We start from the raw sequence: 24,279 nt of genomic DNA, 5'->3' as shown, positions 1-24,279 counted from the left end.
ATCTTACAAAACTAAGCAGACTTATTACAAATAGACGACGAGGTTTAAATCCTTATTTACTTTTTTTTTTTAAAGAACCAGTGAGTCAGGCCCTCAGATCGATCAATATCTTACAATATAATCATGATCTTGAAGATATGATTTATTCATGCTTTACTTTTTATAATAGTTTTATATATTTGTTGGCCGAAAAAAGTCGCCACTTTACGTTAAACAGTAGGAGGAACTCGGCACCAGTAACCTGTTTAATTTAAAGGTGTCGAGTGAACATATAATCAATTGATTTCTAATATACGCTACGTTCAAGCCTTGGATGATTGCAGACAACATTGTGCAAATATGGCAAGCCAAAAAGGCGATGTCCTGCAAAATGGCGGAAATTTAAAAGACTGTTTGTTTGCCCTCCGAATAGGCTTTCAGGCAGCATTTCAACCTAGGATCTATTGATTTCAACCAATTCACCATGTTCTACGCATCTGAGTAAGTTACCTTACGATGCGTTCATTTTAAACATTGGTGAAGACACAGCTGTCACCAACTGTAATATCAACATAAACACTATTGAGTGTGAAACCTGAACTACATTCTGCCTGTGAGTTAAATTCTGGGCGAAATGTAACTCTTTACCCACAATGCACCAGGTTATACACCAATGCATCTTGGGACAAAGAAAGTCCAGTAGTGTTGTTGGAAGTCCTTGAGCGTGAGATGAATTTTCAGGCACAAAAATCTTCAATATAGTTTTGAAAATCTAACAGTGTGCAACAGTATTGTTGACAGACAACACCGGTGAGTTTATGGTTATACAAATTTGAAACTGAAACGTCGAATAGCTTCTTATTTTTGTCGCTGTTTTTGGCATACGCTAACGTTAGACCGGGTTCATGTAACGTTAATGCGTTGCAAACATTTGTTGTGCTCTCTGCAGTCCGTGTAAAGTGACCATAGGAGAGCTGGTCGGTGTCTGAGCGTGTAGATAGCTGCAATTATGATATAATGAGTGTATTAAATAGAGGACTCGGTATTTTTGCTCTTTGTAGGTCCTGTGAGTGCTGAGGAAGAGTGAAAAATGGGGGCTGATAAACGGTGAGTTGCAGCTAACGTTAGCGAAGTTCACCATGGTAGGTGTGGCTAACTATAATGACAGTGTTTTTTAATCAGAATTTCGTTCTTTAAAGGTATGATACCTAAAACGTTAACATTAAGTAATCAATTAGGGTATATATATGTATTCGGAATGTGACACTTCCCTAGAGGTAAGTTAATTCAGAGGAAGCGGCTAGGATTTTGTCTGAATGCAAATCATGTAGGATACTTCAGGGAAGTTATTTTACTGTCAAAATATTTGGTCATAATGACTGCCGCTTTATTGCCTCCGTCAACTTGAACTGAAAAATACAGGCAAAAACTGAAAGCAGCCTTGATGTCTGATGGTGCTTTTTATGTAATGATTAACACCATCTTTATAGCAAGAGGCCAAACAATCTTTATATAAGATGATTATTAGAACTCTGTGCTTGTTGAGAGTGATATAATAAAATGGGCCTTTGACCACTCTAATATACTTAATCCTGTTCAGAAGAGCTAGGCTCTATTCAACCACTGAAATGCAGTGATCAACTCTGTGATGTCTTCATCACACAGTAGATCGAGCTTCTCTGTTCACATCGCATAGTAAATCAAGGCTGACTGTAAAAATCCTTAGATCCTGATGCATCATATTTGAAGAAATAGTCATGGTTGTGCTAATTTTATTTCCTTGAATGTGTTCCTCAACAGGATTAGCCGGACAGAACGCAGTGGAAGATATGGCTCTGACCAGCCCCGTGATGAGTCAGACTGGCGTGACAGAAGAGAGAGGGATCAAGAGCGTGATCACAACATGCGCCGCTGGGGGGAAGATAGACGTGACCGTTATGAAGGAGGAGATCGTCGAGGATCAAGAGACAGTCCAGAGGTAGTTATTTTAATATCCAGCGATGTTGATAATGGTGCTGTGATGTGTTGGTGAAATGCTTTGATGTTTGTTGACATTGACACTGATACAAAACTGAATCATTTGTTTTAAAGCACCGAGAAAGGAAACGACGCAACAGCGATAGATCAGAAGATGGTTATCACTCTGATGGCGACTACACTGAGCAGGATTATAGAAGAGACTCCGGGGAGGAGAAGAAGAGTAAGACCATCATGCTCTGGGGCCTGTCTCCTCATGTCACCGAGGATGATGTAAGTCTTTAGTTCTCTCTTGCACTTATGAACCCCTTTTTGCCTACCATAGTTTCTTTCTTTCCGAACTGAGCCTCTTTAGAACAATAACATTCTATCTCTATGTTTTTATGTAGATCCGGTTCGCCATAGACCAACTGGAGGGACCCCAGCCAGTGGATGTCAGGCTGATGAAAAAGAAAACAGGTGAGGGCCACCTATGAGGCGGATCCCAACCTTTCCCCCCAGTGTTTGACCACAGGGCCAATCTGCTGTCACTCGACCCATTTTCCCATAGCAACTAGGAGAAAATTTGTTACTAGGAAGGCGTTTTTAAATGTTGATTTTAACTTTCAGTTCATTACGGATTCCTTTTTTAAGGTAAGTAACAGCAGCAATACTAGTTTTTGAGAAAGTCAATTGGCAGACACACACACTCTGTTGTTGAGTGTGGCTCAAACAGTGATATCCAGCAGGACTTTTTTTTGCTATGGTAAAACCCCTAAGGAGTGTGGCCCATTGTGTACCAAAAAGGGCCTGGGTCGTGAAGCAGTTTGTGGAAGAGTTTGAATAATATGCCCATGGACTCTTAACTAACACGCCTCCCGTCTATATTTGAATGCTGTCTCTAGGTATAAGCCGTGGTTTCGCCTTCGTGGACTTTTATCACTTGCAAGATGCTACCCGATGGATGGAGACCAATCAGGTTGCTTCACAATCGCCAAGTCTAGTTTTAATCTTGGGGTTCTGGAAAAATAACCCAAAAGGCAACCAAAGTGCATTGAATAAGTAGTGTGTAAACTGTCCAGATCTTTAAAAAAAAATCATGGATTGTGTATTACAGAGCTAGATTGATAGAGATTATAGAGAGTATATTTATGGTTTCTGTTTTTAACAAGCATTTTAAAGTTTATTTTACTCTAAGGGCAGTAGCATCTAAACTGCAGATCAGAGTTTATCATCTCCTTAAGGAATTTGCTTTTAAGATGATGAACACATTACTCATAGAGGCATTATCAATGATATGTCAGAGTTGAATGAAACCTCAGACAAGTCTGTTTCTGAGCCCCCTTTCAGTAAATGGGTTAGTTGTTTTTTGTTTGTTTTTTCTCTTTTTTTTTCTCAAAGAAAACCCCTCCTGAACATTTTTATGGGAAACCAGTCAAACAATGTCTGTTAGGGTCACATTATACACACTGCTCCAGCTCAGTCTGGGCACACGGGTCCCAAACACCTAAAGAACCCTGCATACATCATGCTCACACATATATCAATGTGCCTGTCTTTAACACAAAGGCTATCTGTTGGGGGGAGGGTCCCTCTTCCCCTTCTCTCCCTTCCAACACTGCTTGCTCTGTTTGAGACGAACGCCCGCCACGAACACTTGACTGATTTTTTCCCCTCCTCTTTCAGAAACGTCTGACCATCCAAGGCAAAAATGTGGACATGCATTACAGTCACCCCAGAAACAAGTATGAAGACTGGCTCTGCAACACTGTAAGTTCATCATCCGTCTTGTTTTCACAGTCGCAATATCCAAACAAATCTACTGCAGAACATTGCGCGCACACACGCACACTCACACTCAACAAGTTAGGTCTTTAAATTACAATTGTCGCAGTCTTGTTAGCTCATTCTTTGGCACACCTGCATTTGAATAAGAGGTAAAGGTTAGGTTGTGTCTCGGGTAAGTATGGTATGCTGCACCAATATAGACTGCCTGTTCTCTGAGGCAGCACTGTGAAGGGCTTCAGTAGGTGTATAATAAAAATGATGTGAACGGTTACTTGCAGTGTGGCCTGTACAATTTCCGGAGGAGGCTGAAGTGCTTCAGGTGTGGAGCAGCCAAAGCTGGTAAGTAGTTAAATCAACAAAAGGCCACTGACAGACATCCGGGCTGCCTGACGCAGCAGTCCTCTGGGATGCAACGCAAATGTTGTGTTTTTTGGGGGTTATGGAGGCCAAGTAAAACCAAAAAACATGGACATAAGTGTTGTCACTGTCAGATGTAAGCAAAGAGCATAGATTTGAGAAATGGCATGCATCCGCCCTACACAAAATGGAGACAAAACACAACACAGTTTATGAACTGATTCTGTAAACACAGACTCATTCTTAGAGCAGGTTTTTGACACTTATCACTTAATACCTCGTCTCCAGTTCTCTGATTTCCACTTTTCTGAAGGTTATGTTAATGCACCTCTTACCTCTGTCACTCTCTCAACAGAAGGTGAAACCAGCAGTAATACCGGAGTCTCTGAAACTCAACCTGGTGGAGATTTCTACGGTGACAGTAAGGACTGCTGTTTCATCAGATTTACATACGTACATGGCTAATATTATACCTCAAAGTGAGAAATATTTCACACACGATGGGTGGTTCTAAAATATAGACCTCTCTCCTTTCACAGCGATCATCCTGAGAAATATTGCCCCCCTGACCACCGTGGAAGCCATCATGACCGCCCTGGCGCCGTACGCTAATCTCTCATCCAACAACATTCGCCTCATCAAGGACAAGCAGACAGGCCAGAACAGAGGCTTTGCCTTTGTACAGCTGTCTTCTCCTCTGGTAAATCTACCAACCAACCACTTATCAATGCATTCTATTGGGATTCTCTGCCAATGTCTTAAAGGGATATTTCAACATTTTGGCAAATTCGCCTATTGCCATAATCCCTATAGTTTTACAGAGATGGCAAAAGTACCCAGATTCTTTACTCGAGTAGAAGTAAAAGTACCTGTGTAAAAAACGACTTAAGTAAAAGTGAAAGTACTGATCCAAATATCTACTCAAGTAAAAGTAAAAAGTACAGGCTCTGAAATTTACTCAAAAGTATTATTAAAAGTAAAAAGTATTTCCATTGCACGATTCACTGCAAAGCAAATAACCACACGATAATTCATCTTGAATCCATTTCATCAATGTTATTGTTGAAACAAACATTGTTCACATAGCCTAAGTTTACCTGCCGGACACAAAATGTATCCTAATGTACTTCACTATGGTCAATCGTAGGCATTTGTATTGTACACAGAGGTGGCAAAAGTACTCATATTCTGTACTTAAAGCAGAAGTAAGCGATCCGGTCGTTTTGGCTAATGCTGCGTTCCAGGCAGACTTTTGAAACCGTAAATTACAGCTTCAAGTCACGACTTACGACTTAGTAGCGTTCCAGGCAACCCACTCGTGTTTTTCCGACCTGTTTTACCTGTGAAAGTCACTATAACGGCCACTCGTAACTTCTGACCCGTGAACTCGTACCAGATCGAACTGGTACGACTTCACAGGTCGGAAAAACACGAGTTACTGGTTGCCTTGAACGCACCATAACGTCTTGTCAGCCGATGGAGTCAGCAGCCCCCGCCCTCGTCCCTACGTCACCACATTCACACGCATCCCTTGGCTGCACACACAGAGAGGGCCGCCCCTTTATGCCGTTCTCTCTCCTCATTGGATAAAGGTTGTAGGATACGAGAAAAGTTTTCTCCTCGGCTCAGAGCAGAGCAGAGGGACTGAGAGACCCGTGTTTCAGTCCAAACACTCTATGTAAGTGATTGCTGTCGGAAGATAGAACTATTTAAGACTTATATTAAAGGTTGACTATGTAGGATTACAAGAACAACAACAGAAAAAGAATTCCAGCAGTCGATTGCCAGACCGTTGCTAGGTAAAACGGGCCGTTGCTAGGGACTCCGCTCTGAACAGAGGACAGCAGAGGAGGAGAGCTAAGCAGGATATTTACCTTATGTTTCATTTTTACCGTCATTAACAGCATAATAAATGACTTGTAGCGTGTTACAGGGAGAGTGGAGGCTCTCTGCCTTCCACACCGCTGCTGCTCAGAGCCTCGGAGCCTCCGCTGTCACTGCTCTCCTCAAGTTGGAAAAAAAAAAAAAAAAGGAGCTCTGTGGCACCAAAAGTCCGCGACGATAAACGTGTTTATGACAGATAAGACTACACAAATACACCCATCCTAACAAGTATATGATAATCCATTGATCCACCGATTGATTATTAAAAAGGCTTGGTTGGAAACAAACGCATAGGACCGGGAGGAGGCAGGAAACAGCGGAGAACTGAGCCACGTGTAGGCTACAGGCAGGTACGAATGTAAACAGAACGTTGACAGAAAGTCAGCTGTCGACCCCGTCAAAAAAATTAAAAATAATAATTCAGACTAAAAAAATTTTTTTTATGGAAAAGCAATACTTTCATTCTGTACCCCTCTAAAGGCCCCATGGATGTATTATTTTTGAAAAAATATAGCTTTTAATAAATATTCTACATATTCAACCTTTAACACAAAAATATCACTTACTTCTGCTTTAAGTAGAAGTACAGATACATGTGTAGAAAAATACTCGTTCAGTTCAGACAGAATTATCAAGATTGAACTGACCAGAGACAGTGTTTCCCAACGTTTGGGCCGCCAGACTCTCACAAAATAATAACAATAAGAATTTTTAAACAGCGTTTCACCACCTCTCATCTCTGCCAGTCAGTCCACCTGCCGTCTCTCTCGCACCACACGTACGCGCACACACGCGCGCGCACATACACACAGACACGGGCGCATGGACAGGTTGCGCTTTGCCGCTCGTAAACGGTAAATGCGCTATATTGCGCAGATTGTACAGTGTTCAAACCCCCCGCCCGTCGGATAGTCCGACCACCATCGCTTCCTTCCTCCATGCTGCTGCCTCCATGTCGCTGCTACAGTACAAGTTGGTAACTCGGTTCTCTCTCTACCGCCCCCCCTCCCTCCTCCCTCCCTCTTCTTCTCCCTCTTTCCCTCTCTAGTTCACGTCTTTTACCGGTGCTTTTACGTCGTGTCAAAAAAAAAAGTAACGAGCCTGTTTTTACAATGTAAGGAGTAGAAAGTACATATTTTTTCGTATAAATGTAGGGAGTAAAAGTAAAAAGTCGTCAGAAAAATAAATACTCAAGTAAAGTACAGATACCTGAAAAATCTACTTAAGTACAGTAACGAAGTATTTGTACTTCGTTACTTGCCACCTCTGTAGTTTTAGGAGTACCGATAGGTTCATTACCTTTAATTGTCGGTGCAAGCTGTTTTTAGATTGGCGGGGCAGAGACGTGAGCTCTGCACGGCGCGCGGTATTTCTGGCTTTTACTCATTAGACTCATCAAATACACAATCCAACAACTCCAAAACGCTCTGGTGGACAAGTTGTGACCTGCACATTCACCACGCTCTGAGATAATAATAGAATGTTACAAGACAGAGTTGTTTTTGAGGTAAAAACCTAACCGGAACTACATTCCAGACATGGCTGCTCGGCAGAGTGACTTTAATAGCAAAAGTAGTTCAGAGTATTTGCTTCATGTGTCGTAATGTTACATAATAATTCTTGTCCACAAGAGCGTTTTGGAGGTGTTGGATTGTGTATTTTGATTAGGGAAACTTAGAAATACCATTAGCCTCCGTTGTGTTAGCTGAGCAGCTCACCTCTCTGCCCTGCCGATCTAAAAACAGCTTGCACCGACAATTAAAGGTAATGAACCTACCGGTACTCCTAAAACTATAGGGATTATGGCAATAGACGAATTTGCCAAAATGTTGAAATATCTCTTTAAATTATTCTCCTAGATGAACTTGCCAATTCACTCCAAATTCAATATTGCTCTTCTTTCACAGGAGGCCTCTCAGCTGCTGACCATTTTACAAGGACTGCAGCCGCCTCTTAAACTGGATGGCAAAACAATTGGGGTGGATTATGCAAAGAGCGCTAGAAAGTGAGTATAACAATAGTGTTATTGTGTGTGTACAGTGTAATAGTAGGAGAACCCAGCAGCTGTGATATAAAAATGAAACATTTGTCTGTTTTAGGGACCTATTACTACCAGACGGGAATCGTGTCAGTGCCTTCTCTGTGGCCAGCACAGCCATTGCTGCAGCTCAGTGGTCTTCAAGTCAGGTGAGACCACGTACGCTCATTGTCACGTAATATGTCACTGTCAATTCATCCCCATGACATTGCAGTGACACAGAATCCTTAATTCATGCCTTTACCTTTGTCCAATCCCAACAGAGCTCAGAGGGAATGTCAGAGTACAGCTACCTGCAAGAAGGCTACACTCCAATGTCACAGGTTAGTCGAGGGAAATAAACCATTAAGCTGCTTGAGATAAGATAATTTCTGATAGCTTTACATCAGTTTGATTTACTGTAGCAAATCACCACTGATGACATCACCGAAGATACGAGGTGGGGATGTGTATTTCATAGAAATGTTAAAAAAACTTTGAGCCACAATAGTAATTTTCTGCATCATCCCAGGGTATGAGTTTAGATTAAGTAGTTTCACGCCTCTTGAACAAATGAATCTTTGTGGGTTCGACAATAACGGTTGCCCGATTGCCCGGGGCAAGTAAAAATTACCGGCGGGCAGGTAGAACCTGCACGGACTTGCCCGGTCGGGCAAGCACCGACTCAGATTTTATTATTTTTTATTTTCGGACTTTTTATGCATTTATTTTGAAAGGACAGCTGGAGAGAGACGGGGGGAGAGGGAGAGAGTGAGAGGGGGGGTTGACGCGGAGCTAAGGGACTGTCAGGTGGGATCGAACTGGGTCACTGCAGCTGGTGCTCTACCAGGTGAGATAGGCTCACGTCTAAGCTACGTCGCTCGCGGCTCGCCGTATTTAATCGGCGATTTCACCGAGCGTTTCACTGACGGTGAGCGGTGCTGTTTCAGACTCGGGGCAGACGCACGCAGCAACAGTCACCTGTTACCGTTTAGTTACCATACCGACGAGCTAACGTGCCCTTTTTAGGTTATAATCCTGTTGTCAATAAACACACGTGGAGACGGCGCTTCAACCAGGGGTGTGAAACATGCGGCCCGCGGGCCAAAACCGGCCCAACAGTGGGTCCAATCCGGCCCTCAGCAAGTGTGAAAATTTTAAATTGCACATATTTTTATCAATTAATTTCAGGTGGTTCATAATATGTTTTGTAAAAGGATAGTTCATTAACTGTAAACATCTTAATAATGTACTAAAACAGAGGAAAAATAAAAATTTTAAAATATATGTATAGGCTATCATGCTATTGTTTTACTGGTTAGGCCTACTTGAGATCAAATTGTGCTGTTTGTTACCCCTGAACTAAATTGAGTTTGACACACATGATTGGCTGTTTGCCTGTCACTGTTGTTTCAATGTCCCACATCCTTGAGTTTTACAGGGGCAACTCAATAAACTAGAGTAACATGGAAAAGTCTAGGCTATTTCCAGTAGTTCAAGTCAAATGGCCCCAACCAAGTATTGAGAGCATATAGATGGACATGAACATTTTCATATTAAAAATTATTTTTTAAATTGGTCTTTTCTAATATATATATATATATATATATATATTTTAGATACTGCATTAATACTGAAGCTAAATTGTCCACTGCAGCATGTGAATGCAATGAAAAGAATAAAATCGGATTGGAGGAGCCAGCTATCTGTTAAAATGTTGTCCAGGTTAATGTTTTTAGCCATTAAAAGGCCCTTCAGTTCAAGATTTCAACTGTGATCGGGCGTTAAACAGGTGGCTCACCTGTTCAGATAGGGCATGGAGGGTGTAACTGCTACTGGTCAAATAATGTGAAATAGCAGTTAATTTTACATGTCTGCAATGATTGCCATTTAAATGCAATTATAGATAATAATAAATACTGCTTTCTGAAGAAAGAAGTGTTGTGTAATGTTGTGTATAGTCAACAGGAAGGATTTTAGTAAGATATAAGTCATGAGCGAAAGTATGCACCACACAACCAGAAAAAAAAACCTAGGCAGGGCAAGTAAGAATTTAGATGGGGAAAGTAGATTTGAAAAGTACTTGCCCGACAGGGCAAGTACGAAAAAACCTTAACGTCGGACCCTGTTGTATCTTAATGATTGATTCTTTTCAATAGGAGTACCAGACATACTATCAGCAAGGAGCAGGAGCCAGCACCTCACAGGGAAATGGAATCCTTGGAGGTATATAATGTTCTAACAACCTTATAGATGTTTTGTTTTTTTTTGTCATCAAATTTTTTATTTGATTTGATTTATTAAGTGAAAATATAAACTTACAAAAAAGGAAAAATACACATGTGTGCACATATTACAATAATACAATGCAATGGGGAAATTAGGATGTATCAATTTGAAGAAACAAAACAAAAATAAATATAAATTCAAAGCGAATATCTGACCGTTTAATACATAATATCAGTATTGCATTGTTGCTCACACTAAGCCTGGAGGAACAACAAACACAGACATGGTGGATTGGATAAAGCCTGTTTTTAGAATCAACAAACACACACATCTCTGCTACATCTTCCACAATATGTTGTGATTTGGTTTTGTTTGCACACTGATGTTACACATTGGAAAAGAAATAGTTCCGATCTCTACCTATCCAATTTCAGCTGCCCCGGGTATCAAGATTGTTCCAACTGCAGCCGGAGTAGTAATCTCACAGAGCGCACAAGTCTACCAACCTCATGTAATTGCTCAGCCTGCAGTTCAGGTAACGCACTGTTTTGTGTACACCTCGGGTGTTAAAATTCACAGTCGAACAGTCCTAAAATAACACTTCCTTTGATTTCAGGTGTTGCCCCTTGCTCAGCAACTGGACACAAAGCCCCAGATCGGACACCTCCCTGGCATGGAAGCTGCATCTGTTCCTGTTGCCCCTGTAGTTGTTCCCACTGTTGCCACTACCAGTACATTAATAGCTCCTGGACAGACAGCTGACACCTCCACCACTGGTATGAGCACACAGGATCCCTGTAAAGTCCGTTCTGTGAATGTACAGTGTCTTTTATTGTCCTGAGGTCACTGTCATGCACATCGTTCCAAAGTGTTTCCCTGGACACAGACTGAACCTGCAAGGCTTTACAGGCTGCTTCTGTAGATTAGACAGCCATTACTAGCCTGTTATTACTTTAATCACAGCTGAAGGTGAGCTGTGTGTATGAAAAAGTTCTTAAAATCAGGGATGCAAACAGCGCGCCGAAAAGCAAAACTCGCTTTTTTCATGACCAATTAGGTGACTTGTGTGAACCGAAGAGTTTTTGTTTTGAGGGGGGGGGGGGTCTCAGCGTCTCAGCTCGGGTCAGTAAAATGTTTTTCTAACAGGCTGACAGTGACAATCACGTGAGGCGAACTCATTCATGGTCTCTGATTACACTGATAACAGCCGACCTCCAATGTAGACGCGCGACATGCACGCACGTTACCCAAAGCGGCGACGCCGTTTTCCCCCCCGTGCATGTCTGTGGAGCTGTGCACCGCGGACATGCACGGTTCCCTATGTTGCTGTGTCAGGCAGGTGTTTCCATGGAGATCTGCCCCGTTTCAGAGGTGAAGGAAGCCCTGAGTGGAAAGACGCCGCCTCCGCCATGTAGAATGTATTCAATTCAAAAAGTGAAACTAACACATTATATAGGCCTATATGTCCATTACACACTGAATGGGATGTTAAATCCCATGTCTTTATTTCTTCAGTTTATTTTAATAGTAATAATTATGACTAACATTCAGTGAAGACCTAAAAATCAGTATCTCCAAAATTTAAATATTGCAATGGTTTTTTTAAAGCATTTTTAATATAGAAATGTTGGCCTTGTGAAAACTGTCCATCTATATGCACTCAATACTTGGTTGGGGTTGAACTACTGGATGGTGAGCCGCCGCCCCCCCCCCCCGCCAGACAATTCCTCTCTTTTTTGGTCCTGACCCGTTTGCATCCCTGTAAAATGCTGTGGGTGTATTTTCTTTCTTATGTTTCTAAAAGAAGAAGCCCTAACGCCACTAAGACAACACTAAAAATGCATTTTGTCAAAACAGTATTTGGCCAAATGGAGAGTCCGCCTGGTACTGTCCTCACTATAACCTTTATAAAATCTATATGCTTCATCATCATAATCTCATCTACTTTGGTACAGTTGAAGTCAAGGAGTTGGTGAATGCATCCAGTGGCATCTCTGTACATAGAATCATTGCTATTATGGTGCTTTCCACTGTGTAAACGAGTGGATAAAAATGTATTTTTTCTTTCAGTTTATCAGAGTTTGTTCAGGCATAAGAACAGGCACAATGTAACTGACACTGGATTATATTCCCTGAGGTCTTGTCTGTCCATTGAAACTAAGATTATGCATATTGACCTGTTAATTATATTATATTGTATGAGACTAGACAGACAAAGACAAAGAATAGCTTTGGCATTGCCATAGCTAATGATCAAATCAAATTATGGAGCTATTCTTGATTTATTTTGGGTAGGTCTGTTTAGGAACCTCACCTCCAAAAATCTTAAGGCGTAACAGGTTAAAGAACAGGAAGTGCTTGTAGAGTGACGTCAGAAGGCAAGGTTAGTGCTGGTTCCCAGTTATTTCTGAAAGATGCACCTTCGAGTTAAGTATGTATTTCTTAACCCACTACACTGCAAAAACTCAAAATCTTTCAGAGAATATTTGTCTTATTTTTTGTTAAGACGTCTCATTTCTAGTCAAAACTAATCTCTTTCCACTTAAAGCAGAAGTAAGTGATATAGTTGTGTTAATATAAGTCTTAAATAGTTGTATCTTCCGACAGCAATCACTTACATAGAGTGTTTGGTCTGAAACACGGGTCTGTCAGTCACTCTGCTCTGCTCTGAGCCGAGGAGAAAACATTTATCGTATCCTACAGTTTTTATCCAATGAGGAGAGAGAACGGCATGCAGGGCTGTGTGTGCAGCCAAGGGACGCCGTGAATGTGGTGACGTAGGGACGAGGACTGTTATGGTGCGTTCAAGGAAACTCGCAGACTCGTGTTTTTCCGTCCTGTGAAGTTGTATCAGTTTGATCTGGTACGAGTTCACGGGTCGGAAGTTACGAGTGGCCGTTATAGTGACTTTCACAGGTAAAACAGGTCGGAAAAACACGAGTGGGTTGCCTGGAACGCTACAAAGTCGTAAGTTGTGACTTGAAGCTGTAATTTACGATTTCAAAAGCCTGCCTCGAACGCAGCATTAGCGAAAACGACCGGATCGCTTACTTCTGCTTTAAGATAAGACTCATCACCTAACAATTAACTTGTTTTAGATCATTTTCACTTGTTTGAAACACATTTTCACTTGAAATAAGTAGAAAAATATGCCAGTGAAAACAATTTTTTGTGCTTGTAATAAGAAAGACAAACTTGCTCCACTATCAGATTCTTCTACTTATTTTAAGTGAAAATATGCATGAAAGAAGTAACAAAAAATGTCTAAAACAAGCTACTTTTTATGTGATGAGTCTTATTTTAAGCATAATGATATTTGTTTTGACTAGAAATGACATTTTGACTAAAAATAAGACAAATATTTTTGGTAAGATTTTGAGTTTTTGCATTGTAACAAGGTTTACTGCCATCTGTTAATGGTGTAATGTTGTTTAATTGACAGCTGTTCCCGATACATCCACCTATCAGTATGATGAGTCCTCTGGCTACTACTATGATCCTCAAACTGGCCTCTACTACGATCCCACCACACATGTGAGTTAGTGCACAGCCATTTAGTTTCCAGTCCTGCTGGTGCCAGTCAGAGGAGGTGACATAGTTTTCACTCTGTGCATTGTTTATGTCCTTTCAGTATTACTACAATTCTCAGACCCAGCAGTATCTGTACTGGGACAGTGAGAAGCAGGCATTCGTACCCGCCCCATCAGATGCATATGCCGGACAAAACGATAACGCAACAGCTTCGATGGCGGGAGGCAAAGAAGCAAGAGAAGGCAAGGAGAAGAAGGAAAAGCCCAAAAGCAAGACGGCTCAGCAGGTCAGTGTCACACATCCCATCCCAGCTCATATTGTCTGTTATACACATTCTGCTTCTACTTTATGAAACCTTGTTTTATTGTTATGTATTTGAGTTCATCTTCAAATCTGTTTGACACTTTCAGATTGCTAAAGACATGGAGCGCTGGGCTAAAAGTCTTAACAAGCAGAAGGAGAACTTTAGGAGCAGCTTCCAGCCCATTAGTCAGGAGGAGAGGAGGGAGGCAGCGGCTGCTGATGCTGGCTACACACTGTTTGAAAAGAAGGTAATCCAGTGGTATTTAATACGTGAAAAAGTGTACATGCCTTTACCTTTTACCTTAATGTACTAAATAGATTCTTTTGAATTTCTTTCTTTATAGCAGGCAGGAACTCTTGAAAGACTCATGCCAGAGATGCCAAGGGCCCCTGAGGAGGATCCACAAACCAGCTCAGTCAACCCCTCCAGGGTGAGTGTCTGCATCCCTGATTTTAGGGGGGTGAACTTTTATTTCATCAGTTTTGTTACAAGAGTCTTTAGCCCTATTCGCACGGGATTAGTATTACCTGGGGACCTCAGGTAATTTGTAATAATTGCGGAGGACGTCTGTGATCTTAATCCCGTGCGAATGCGCCATGTCAGTAATTTGTAAAGTAAAAATTCCCCCGCAAATGACCTACTATATTTCACCAAAGGCCGATGTCCCGTGGTAAAACTAGTCCCGTGCGAATCTGCATCTCAGTAATTGAGGGGCATTTTTTGTTCTTACCCGGTTGAAACCATACTGTACAGGTTGAAACATTGAGGCTGCAGTAGATTAATTAATTATGAGCGGCATTTTCGAAGGCGTTTTAGGTGCATACACGGGCTCGAATCGGTGCTGGAGACCCATTTGAAGAAACAGCTCAGATCCATAAAAAGAGCGAAATTTAGGAGGATATTGAGATGGATGACATGCAGCTTTCAACAGGCTTAATACAAATGCCATGACGGCCCGTTACTGCGACAACAACTGCACTGTTGCGAAGTCACGTTGCTGCTTTGACATTTTATTTACATTTGCTTCACACATGGATGTGACAGTAGCAGATGTTACGACGTGCACAGCTTTGACGTCATATCGGAGCCTTACATATGGGAGCCTACATGTCACTAATGGCGCATTTCCACTAGCGCGCTTCGGCTCGGCTCGGCGCGCTATTTGCGTGTTTCCACTAGCACGCAGTACCTGCAACCAGGTACACTTTTGGTATCACCTCAGCCCTGGTTCCAAGCGAGCCGAAGCGTTACTAAAACGTGACGTCAGCCGACTGCCTTCCACTGATTGGCCGATGAGTGTCGTCACTGTAAGCGACGACCGACAACAGAAATGTTCCTGCTGTAGCCTGTTATTACCAGAGAATTTCTAATATTGAGACTGGCTCTGTTATTACCATGGATGCAAACAGCGCGCCGAAAAGCGAAACTCGCTTTTTTCATGACCAATTAGGTGACTTGTGTGAATCGTTCAGATCCGAAGAGTTTTTGTTTTGGGGAGGGGAGGGAGGGGGGTCTCAGCGTCTCAGCTGGGGTCAGTAAAATGTTTTTCTAACAGGCTGACAGTGACAATCACGTGAAACTGAGGCGAACTCATTCATGGTCTCTGATTATACTGATAACAGCCGACCTCCAATGTGTAGACGCGACATGCGCGCTCATTAAAGCGGCGCGTATCCGCGTGCAGTCGGTGCGACGGCGACGCCGTTTTTTTTTTCCCCCGTGCATGTGGAGCTGTGCGCCGCGGACATGCACGGTTCTCTACGTTGTTGTATCAGGCAGGTGTTTCCACGGAGCTCTGCCCCGTTTCAGAGGTGAAGGAAGCCCTAAGTGGAAAGACGTCGCCTCCGCGATGTAGAATGTGTTCAATTCAAAAAGTGAAACTAACACATTATATAGGCCTATATGTCCATTACACACTGAATGAAACATCCCATGTCTTTATTTATTCAGTTTATTTTAATAGTAATAATTATGGCTAACATTCAGTGAAGACCTAAAATTCAGTATCTCCAAAATGGAAATATTGCTAAGGAATTTTTTTTTAAAGCATTTTTAATATAGAAATGTTGGCCTTCTGAAAACTATGTCCATCTATAATCAATCAATACTTGGTTGGGGTTGAACTACTGGAAATTGACTTTTCCGTGATTTGTTAATGGTGAGCACCACCCCCCCACCCCCCCGGGAAATTCCTCTCTATTTTGGTCCTGACCCGTTTGCATCCGTGTATTACGTGGCTTTATTAAGTTTTAATATTTTTTCATGCGAGAAAGTTACTCTTTAGATCCCCAATGTGCGGTTAGTTTATCCAAACGACGGCTATTTAGAAGTTTGCCCCAGGTTTGCCCCAATGTTTTTCGGAGAAGTGAAGCTCCAGGTCCGAGCAGCGACCGCGACATCCTAGAGGCAGCAGCCCGGCTGCTGACGTGCTCTACCGGCCAGCCTACTATCGTCACCCCGAGGAGAAAACGACCGCTAATCAACTTACCCGATGGGATAAATGTTGGTCTCATTGATGAAATCTAACAATTGTGGCTGTAGCAGAAGTTTATTTGGTGGTTAGCAGCACTGCCTTGGGGTCTGTACGCACAGAAAACACCACATTTACATCAATAAATAAATGTTTTACAATGAACCAGGCCGATCTCAGAGCTGGCCAGACTCTCCGGTAAGGCATATTGAACGGTTAAATGCCGTTAACGGGACGAGAGCAGTCAAAATGGCGGTTTAAAGCTAGCTACAGCAAGGGTAGGTTCACTTCCTGTTTACAAAGTAAAAGTACCAATTCTATCGTAATGGCTTTCCTTATGATAAAAGGCAACGGGTATTTTATTTTGTGAAAATAACCGGAAGTGCGTTGCTCACTACGGCTAGCTTTAGTGGTGCCGACTTCGTCGAAACAAAATTGTAAACAGCTGGTATTTTGTCAGATTTTCAACACGTTGGGGATCTAAACGACTACTTTCTCGCCTGAAAATGTTTCAAATGTTGCTAAAGTTATATATTTACAGAGTTTAGAGCATTGCTCGGCGCCGTGTAAATGACGTCACGGCGGCACTAGTGATACTCAGTTGTAATGGAAACACAACCAAACCGAGCCGAGCCGTGCCAAGTAGGGCTGCAGCTATCGAATATTTTAGTAATCGAGTACTCTACTGAAAATTACATCGATTAATCGAGTAATCGGATAAAACGTATTTTTGCTTGGTTAAAGAGCAATTATGAATACACAAGAGAAAATAACATATTTCACTTAAAGCAGAAGTAAGTGGTCCGGTCGTTTTGGCTAATGCTGCGTTCCAGGCAGGCTTTTGAAATCGTAAATTACAGCTTCAAGTCACAACTTACGACTTTGTAGCGTTCCAGGCAACCCACTCGTGTTTCTCCGACCTGTTTTACCGGTGAAAGTCACTATAACGGCCACTCGTAACTTCTGACCCGTGAACTCGTACCAGATCGAACTGGTACCACTTCACGGTCGGAAAAATACGAGTTTCCTTGAACGCACCATAACAGTCCTCGTCGCTACGTCACCACATTCACGGCGTCCCTTGGCTGCACACACAGCCCTGCATGCCGTTCTCTCTCCTCATTGGATAAAAACTGTAGGATACGATAAATGTTTTCTCCTCGGCTCAGAGCAGAGCAGAGTGACTGACAGACCCGTGTTTCAGACCAAACACTCTATAGAAGTGATTGCTGTCGGAAGATATAACTATTTAAGACTTATATTAACACAAATATATCACTTACTTCTGCTTTTTTAAAAATATAATTAATTGTTACTCAAACCTGTCCAAAAACACTGTTTTATCGAAGCATCAACATAAGATAACCGTAGTTTGAGGATGTGATCTTAATTTTTTTTTTTTTTTTTTTTTTTTTTAATAATGAATGACCAATTGGTTTCCTTTTGTAGAATCAACTGTTTTTATTTCTTAAATTCACAAGCAAGTATTTTCTGGTCTTGAAACATTACCAAAGAGGCGACTGCTAACATAAATAAGAATAAATAAAACACAAATAAAAATAAATAAAATAAAATTACTTTCAAGATATCAAAAATGTTTTCTGCGGAGATGCTGCAATATGGAAGACGTGCTGTTGTGGTATGCAAGGGCCGTGTTACAACGAATACACGTCACAGTGTTCTCCTTTCTGTTCAGTCGGAAATGCTCCTACACTTTCGACATTTTCTGTCTTTTTATATCGCCTTTTTCCTTCTGTTTCATCATTGCTATTTCTCCTCGCCTCTGCCATTTTCCAGCTCCCTCAGTCAAACACCCGTACGTCCCAGGTACGTCCGCTTCCTCCTCCTCCTCCTCTCTTCCCCCGGTCCCCCCGCCCCCCCCGCAACCCCCGCATGTCGTGGGGGCCCCGCCCCCGCCCGTTAAGCCGGGTTTCTACCGAATGAACGGTCTTTTTTTTTTTTTTTTTTTATTACACCGCAACATATGGTTCACGTTAGAGCACTCTAGTTCACGTCATGATAACTTCTGTATTTTGGCCATTCAAGCTTCCATAGTCCTTTTCTTTGTTTGATATTTCAAGAGACTTTGGGTAAGTAGCCTAACCATGGATAGCTCCTAGGCAGGATTGTTCTGCTGTGATGTTGCCACCGTCACCCCCCCTCATCGCAGCCATCGCGGCCATCGTCTCGCCGCCGCCGTCGAATTACTCGAGGAATCGTTTCAGCCCTAGTGCCAAGCCGAGCCATGCTAGTGGAAATGCGCCATAAATTTGAGTAAAAATACTTCACTTATCCCATGCGAATGCACCGCAAGAAACACAGACGTGGGGGATAATTTACAAATCACCAGACGTCCCCAGGTAATACTAATCCCGTGCGAATAGGGCTTTTGTCATCTGTATTTCATTGGAAATGTACAGTATGTGCTGTTCATGTGGTATTTATTTGAGCACTGTTTAAACCTGTCTTTATTCATCCATGTTGTGGTCAGTGTGGCCTTGTGGCAGCCTACAGTGGAGACAGCGACCCCGAGGAGGGAGTGGCGGAGGCAGATGGAGGCGACGGAGTCCAGGACAAGCTGACAGACTGGAAGAAGTTGGCCTGCTTGTTGTGTAGGAGACAGTTTCCCAATAAAGAGGGTCTTGTTCGCCACCAGCAACTCTCTGACCTCCACAAGGTAACACCGTGTCAACGACATGTCTACAGACTGAAGTACGGGTCTAGAGCGTCTTGTTGAGGTATTCATCTGTACACTTCGTTTTCCAGAAAAACCTGGAGGTTCTCCGCAGATCCCAGATGACTGAAGCAGAGCTGGAAGAGCTGGAGAGGAAAGAGACCGAGGTTGGACCCCACACTGAATCACCCAGCTGTTGCTGTCAGACTGTTCCTCTTTCACTGGCCAGTTTTACAATTCCAATTGTTTTTATCCCTCCTGTGAACAGATGAAATACAGAGACAGAGCAGCTGAAAGAAGAGAAAAATACGGTATCCCTGAACCCCCAGCACCCAAAAAGAAGAAATTTAGCCAACCAGCCCAAGTCATGTAAGCAATTTGGTTTTTCAGATTTTTGTATCTTTTCTTGTTTTCCAGACTTTGTAGAGCTGACATTGTTTTTGTTGAATCTTTTCAGTAACATAAAAAATGTCTCTTTTTTTCTTCCCTTTACAGTAACTATGAGCAGCCCACTAAGGACGGCCTCAACAGTGACAACATAGGGAACAAAATGCTGCAAGCTATGGGCTGGAAGGAGGGGAAAGGCCTGGGCCGCAACCAACAGGGCATCACTACGCCCATTGAGGTATCAACAGCAGCCAGGGTTACATGCAGATTTTGTCCTAGTCTGATTCAAATAATCTGAACCAAGATTTCAAACCAACTGTTTACATGTGATGAGATCTATTCCAATCTAGTGTTTACATGTGCAACTGCAGTTATTCAAAACGGATGTTTTACAGCCATGTGACATGAGCTGTCATGGATTTGGGCCGGGTTCAGGCTGAAATTTCATGCAAAGGTCATTTTTTTTCTTTTTTGGCCAGGTTTGGGCTGAAAATTAATGCTAGTAAGGCGAGGTTGAGCTTCACCGTTTATATGATACAATGATACAATTTTACTTTGATTGGTTTGGGGGATGGAATATTCAACTGAATGGAATTCCATTGGGGTTGGACCTGTTTATTCTAGTTGAGATGTTTATGTGGAGCATTTTTATTTGGTTTGGACATCTGAACTGATTGTTATTGGAATATTTGACTCCATGTAAACTGAGCTACTGAACTGTAGATCACTTGCTTAAAACAAGGTACTGAAGTGTGTTGGTTGTCCTCCGCAGGCACAGATGAGGACAAAAGGAGCTGGACTTGGCACTAAAGGCACCAACTACACCCTCTCTGCCTCAGACACGTACAAGGACGCAGTCCGCAAAGCCATGTTCGCTCGTTTCACTGAGTTGGAATGAGTGCAGTGACTCCACCTGCAGACGACCTGCTCCCTTCATGAGGAGGAGCCTCCACCACGTCCGCATCAACAAGGACAACAGATCTGGCATGGGAGCGAAAGACTAGTTTCACTTCAGTGGTTTCACTCCTTTTATCATCCATGCCTTCTGCCATAAACCAGACCATAGACAAAACCTTAATTGAGGTCTATCAAGATAGTGAATGACATAATTTATAAGTTGTACATATGCACAGTGAATTGACTTCCCTAGTTTACAGATTTCTTTTGTATTTCTTCTGTGGTAATGCCTTTTTTGTCCTGGAATGTTTAAAAGATTGTACAGTTTATACAAAATCTTTTGTTTGTACATTAAATAAATTACATAAGAGGTTACTGGTTGTCTTTGATGAATCATACAGTGGGAATGTACATTTTTATGCCAATGGCAGCAAGAGCCAGAGGGATATTACCGTCAGGTTGTCTGTCGGACCCATTCTCGTACTCAAAAAAGCTTAGTTACGACTTGGTGGAGTTGCTTCAAACTCGGCATGAACATTCACCGACTCAGGATGAACTGATAACATTTGGTGGTCAAATTTCAAATCATACATGGTTTTGGCCTTGTAAAATGCAATATCTCAAAGACAAAAGGTTGGGGAGGAAAAAGTACAAAACCTTTAATGAGAACTATCAGTACCACCACATGTATTTCTTTAAAGGTTCCTGCCAAGAGTTCCTTATCTTTGCGTAAGTCTTATTTACAATCATCTTGATGCGCTTCAGAGCACTCTAAGTTGTATACATAAAATTTGGCATAGCTGTCTTTCTATTAAGAAATATCAGGTCATGCAACAAAGCTAATATAAGAGTTTACAGTGAACCACCAAACACATAAACTAGGCCAGAAAAGAAGTGAATCCAAGGTGAAAAAGCTTCGATCATAATGCCAGTTCATAATGGAACAGATAAAATCAGCCAACATGTTTCAGCCACTGGCAGCCTTCATCAGGGCTAAACGATAAAGGACCCTGCACTACTCAAAAAAGTTCATGATATTGGGCTTTCACGTGGTATTTCAGTGCACTGTAACCTTTACAGGTGAACTTGATGTGACCTTCTCTAAACTTTTGAATCAATGATTCAGTCCTTCTAACATAACATGCTGTTCTCTAACAGGGTGATTTACCACAAACATCACAACGAGTGTCTGATCCACCCACCACTAAGTGTTCTGCTTCAATGACACATATTGAAACAGTCCCCTCCATCATGCTGTTCACATGACATCATGAGACCAAGATGACATAACAATCTAACTATCAGAGGGAATTAAGTGTCCACTGAGCTCAGAGTGTCACAGAGTGTCCTCAGCAGAGACAGAGAAGTTGACGTCCTCTGGGCAGTGGCCACATGACACACACACATGACTTATTCAGACATGGACATGTTTTGTTGTGGTACACCCACTGTTGTTAGCTTTGGTTTCAACAGTTGTTTGAAATGAAGAAATGACCATTCCATACTTCTATTTAAATGCCCTATATCATGATATAATATCACTGTAGCATGAGCTTTTGACATTTTCCATAAAAACACCCAGAAGTCGAATATCCCTACATTTCTGTGAGTAGTGTATAACATAGGTAGACAAATAAGACAGAGGACTTCTAAGTGGACTGATCTCCACCAGAGGTCAGTGCAAACATCAGTGTTGAAAACACAGATTCTGTTTATGGTGAAACAAATATATCAGAAGCATCTACAGACAAGCAACCATGTCAACAGCGTCTTTCACATCAGGAAATACCAACACCTGGAGCTGCTCTCTTTTTGGTTGAATGTTCTCTGTCCATCTGCTCTTCTAGGGGTTAAGGTCCATGATTTGTACTGTAATATAAGTGGGTTTTACCTTTGGCAACAAATGCCAGGAATGTCAGAACCCTCGAACAAACAGACAGTGGAGAGAGTGGCGTACAAAAGGACAATCTTTATTAACAGCAATTCATAAAAAGGAGTGGAGAGTTACGGCAAGGTAAGGATGACAGTCGGGGGGCAACACTAGGCTCCCTTTAAGTTGAATGTCAGCACACAAATTGAAGAACCACTACACACAGAGCTAGTCTGCTTTAAGGCACACCTGGGAACACGGCACGCTAAGTTGAAGAATCACTACACACGGCTAAACTTTTAGCATAAGGCACAAGGCATGCTACACCCTCTTAAGGCACTGCAATAACACACACCAAGGAGAACCATAAGATGTCCCACCCACGGCTTGCCACTCCCCCCCAAGCACTACTCCCCCCACACACTATTAAAATCATACAATAATAATTACGCACAATATAAAATGGACATGTGTGGTGTAAAGTGTAATGTTACTTAACTCGCCCTCTAGGGCGAGACCCTCTCCCCGGGGTCTGAGTTTGTGTCGCCGTCCAACTCCCCGGGGCAACGGCTTCGCTGGACGGCGAAGACAGGACTGGATTCAGCGTTGCAAGCACAGCGGGCAGCAGAGTCAGTGCTGCAGCAGAAGCAGCGAGCAGCAGCAAGCACAGCGGGCAGCAGAGTCAGTGCTGCAGCAGAAGCAGCAAGCAGCAGCAAGCAGCAGCAAGCACAGCGGGCAGCAGAGTCAGTGCTGCAGCAGAAGCAGCAAGCAGCAGAGTCAGTGTTACACAGGGAGCTGTGGCAGCCCAGCACTCTCTAAGGTGGACCCTAAGTCTGGCTACAGGAGGCACTCAGCCTCCCCTCCTAGTCTATGGGGCTAACTCCCCTGGCTACCTGTCTTCATCGCCGGCAGCTCTAAATCACTGCGAACGACACCCTCCCCCAGACCCTCCTGACAGAGTGCGTGCTGCCGTGACTGTTGCTCCAAACCCCACCTGCTGCATCTGTGAGTCTCTTCACTGCTCCTCTCTGTCCCCCCTCCGCCACACCTGCATGAGATCAGTAATTAAGGAGCCCTTGCTCCGCCTCCCACCAAGTCTCACCACACTCCCCCCCCCCTTGACGAAAAAGACTCGTCCTCGAGTCCCTAATGATGACATCCCGATAATCTCGAGACCAAACTGGTGGTCCTCCGCTGGCGTGCTGGACGTCCCCTCCTCAACCGATGATGAGCCTCCCGAGGTCGTTGCTCCTGTTGCCCCGGACAGGATGCAGTCACGCTGGAGGATGGAGCTGGTCCAGTGGCCGATGAGCCCCCTGAGGGCCCCTCCGGTGTGCCTCCAGCATCCCTCGAAGCATGGCTCCCATCCGCCTGTCCTCCTGATGGTGCCACTGCCGTCCGGCAGTCCTGGCTTGGATGGCGATGGTGGACCCAACTGGCACCAAGCTGCACCTCTGGGCGCCGTTGCCTCTGGGGTCTGGCTGGCTGGGGGGATGGATCGGTCAGCCCTCTGGGACACTGGATCACCTGTTACTAAAGGAGAAGTATAGGGCTTAAGTCTGTTGAAATGCACCACACACTCTGGGCCTCCCTCCACCAGCATTAGCCTATAGAGCACATCTGTCACTCTCTCTATCACCCTAAAAGGGCCTTTATACCTCCTCTGTAATTTGGGCAAAGTCCTCGCTTTCTAGCCTTGTTATGTACCCAGACTAAACTCTCCCCTCAGAGTAGTACTGAAAACTGACCCTGAAGTCCATAAGACTTTTTCTGTCTCTCTGAGGTGCCCTGCCTGATGTCTTTTAACTGCAGCTACAACCGAGATAAATGTCTCACTGAGCCTGGTAACATAATCATGAACAGAAGAAAATGGTTCCTCAGACTCCAGGTTCAGCATGATGTCAATAGAAAGCACAATCTCCCGCCCAAACAAAAA

General features: G+C 43.0%; 1 protein-coding gene across 2 annotated transcripts; it reads left to right on the top strand.

The window, feature by feature from the left end:
• Positions 1-651: 651 nt before the first annotated feature.
• Positions 652-20,848, top strand: rbm5 (RNA binding motif protein 5). 2 transcript variants are annotated; one of them, XM_085777186.1, is made up of 25 exons: positions 652-789; positions 1,041-1,086; positions 1,780-1,957; positions 2,071-2,229; positions 2,346-2,415; positions 2,841-2,914; positions 3,622-3,705; positions 4,002-4,062; positions 4,436-4,501; positions 4,620-4,780; positions 7,872-7,969; positions 8,064-8,151; positions 8,266-8,325; positions 10,141-10,207; positions 10,645-10,745; positions 10,827-10,986; positions 13,653-13,744; positions 13,842-14,027; positions 14,152-14,292; positions 14,392-14,475; positions 19,007-19,192; positions 19,282-19,356; positions 19,458-19,558; positions 19,685-19,814; positions 20,349-20,848. In XM_085777186.1, exons 2-25 carry the CDS (start codon positions 1,070-1,072, stop codon positions 20,472-20,474), a joined length of 2,565 nt encoding a protein of 854 aa, XP_085633312.1. In that variant the 5' UTR covers positions 652-789; positions 1,041-1,069; the 3' UTR covers positions 20,475-20,848. The 2 variants fall into 2 exon arrangements, with proteins under 2 accessions (XP_085633312.1, XP_085633309.1); XM_085777183.1 differs by having other exon boundaries at positions 14,389-14,475.
• Positions 20,849-24,279: the final 3,431 nt, after the last annotated feature.

Source organism: Trachurus japonicus, chromosome 5, assembly GCF_045865225.1.
Source record: "Trachurus japonicus isolate A0001 chromosome 5, Traja_1.0".
Taxonomy (NCBI): Eukaryota; Metazoa; Chordata; class Actinopteri; order Carangiformes; family Carangidae; genus Trachurus; species Trachurus japonicus.
The sequence above is the reverse complement of the archived record's forward strand: the minus strand, read 5'-3'. Positions and strand labels throughout refer to the sequence as shown.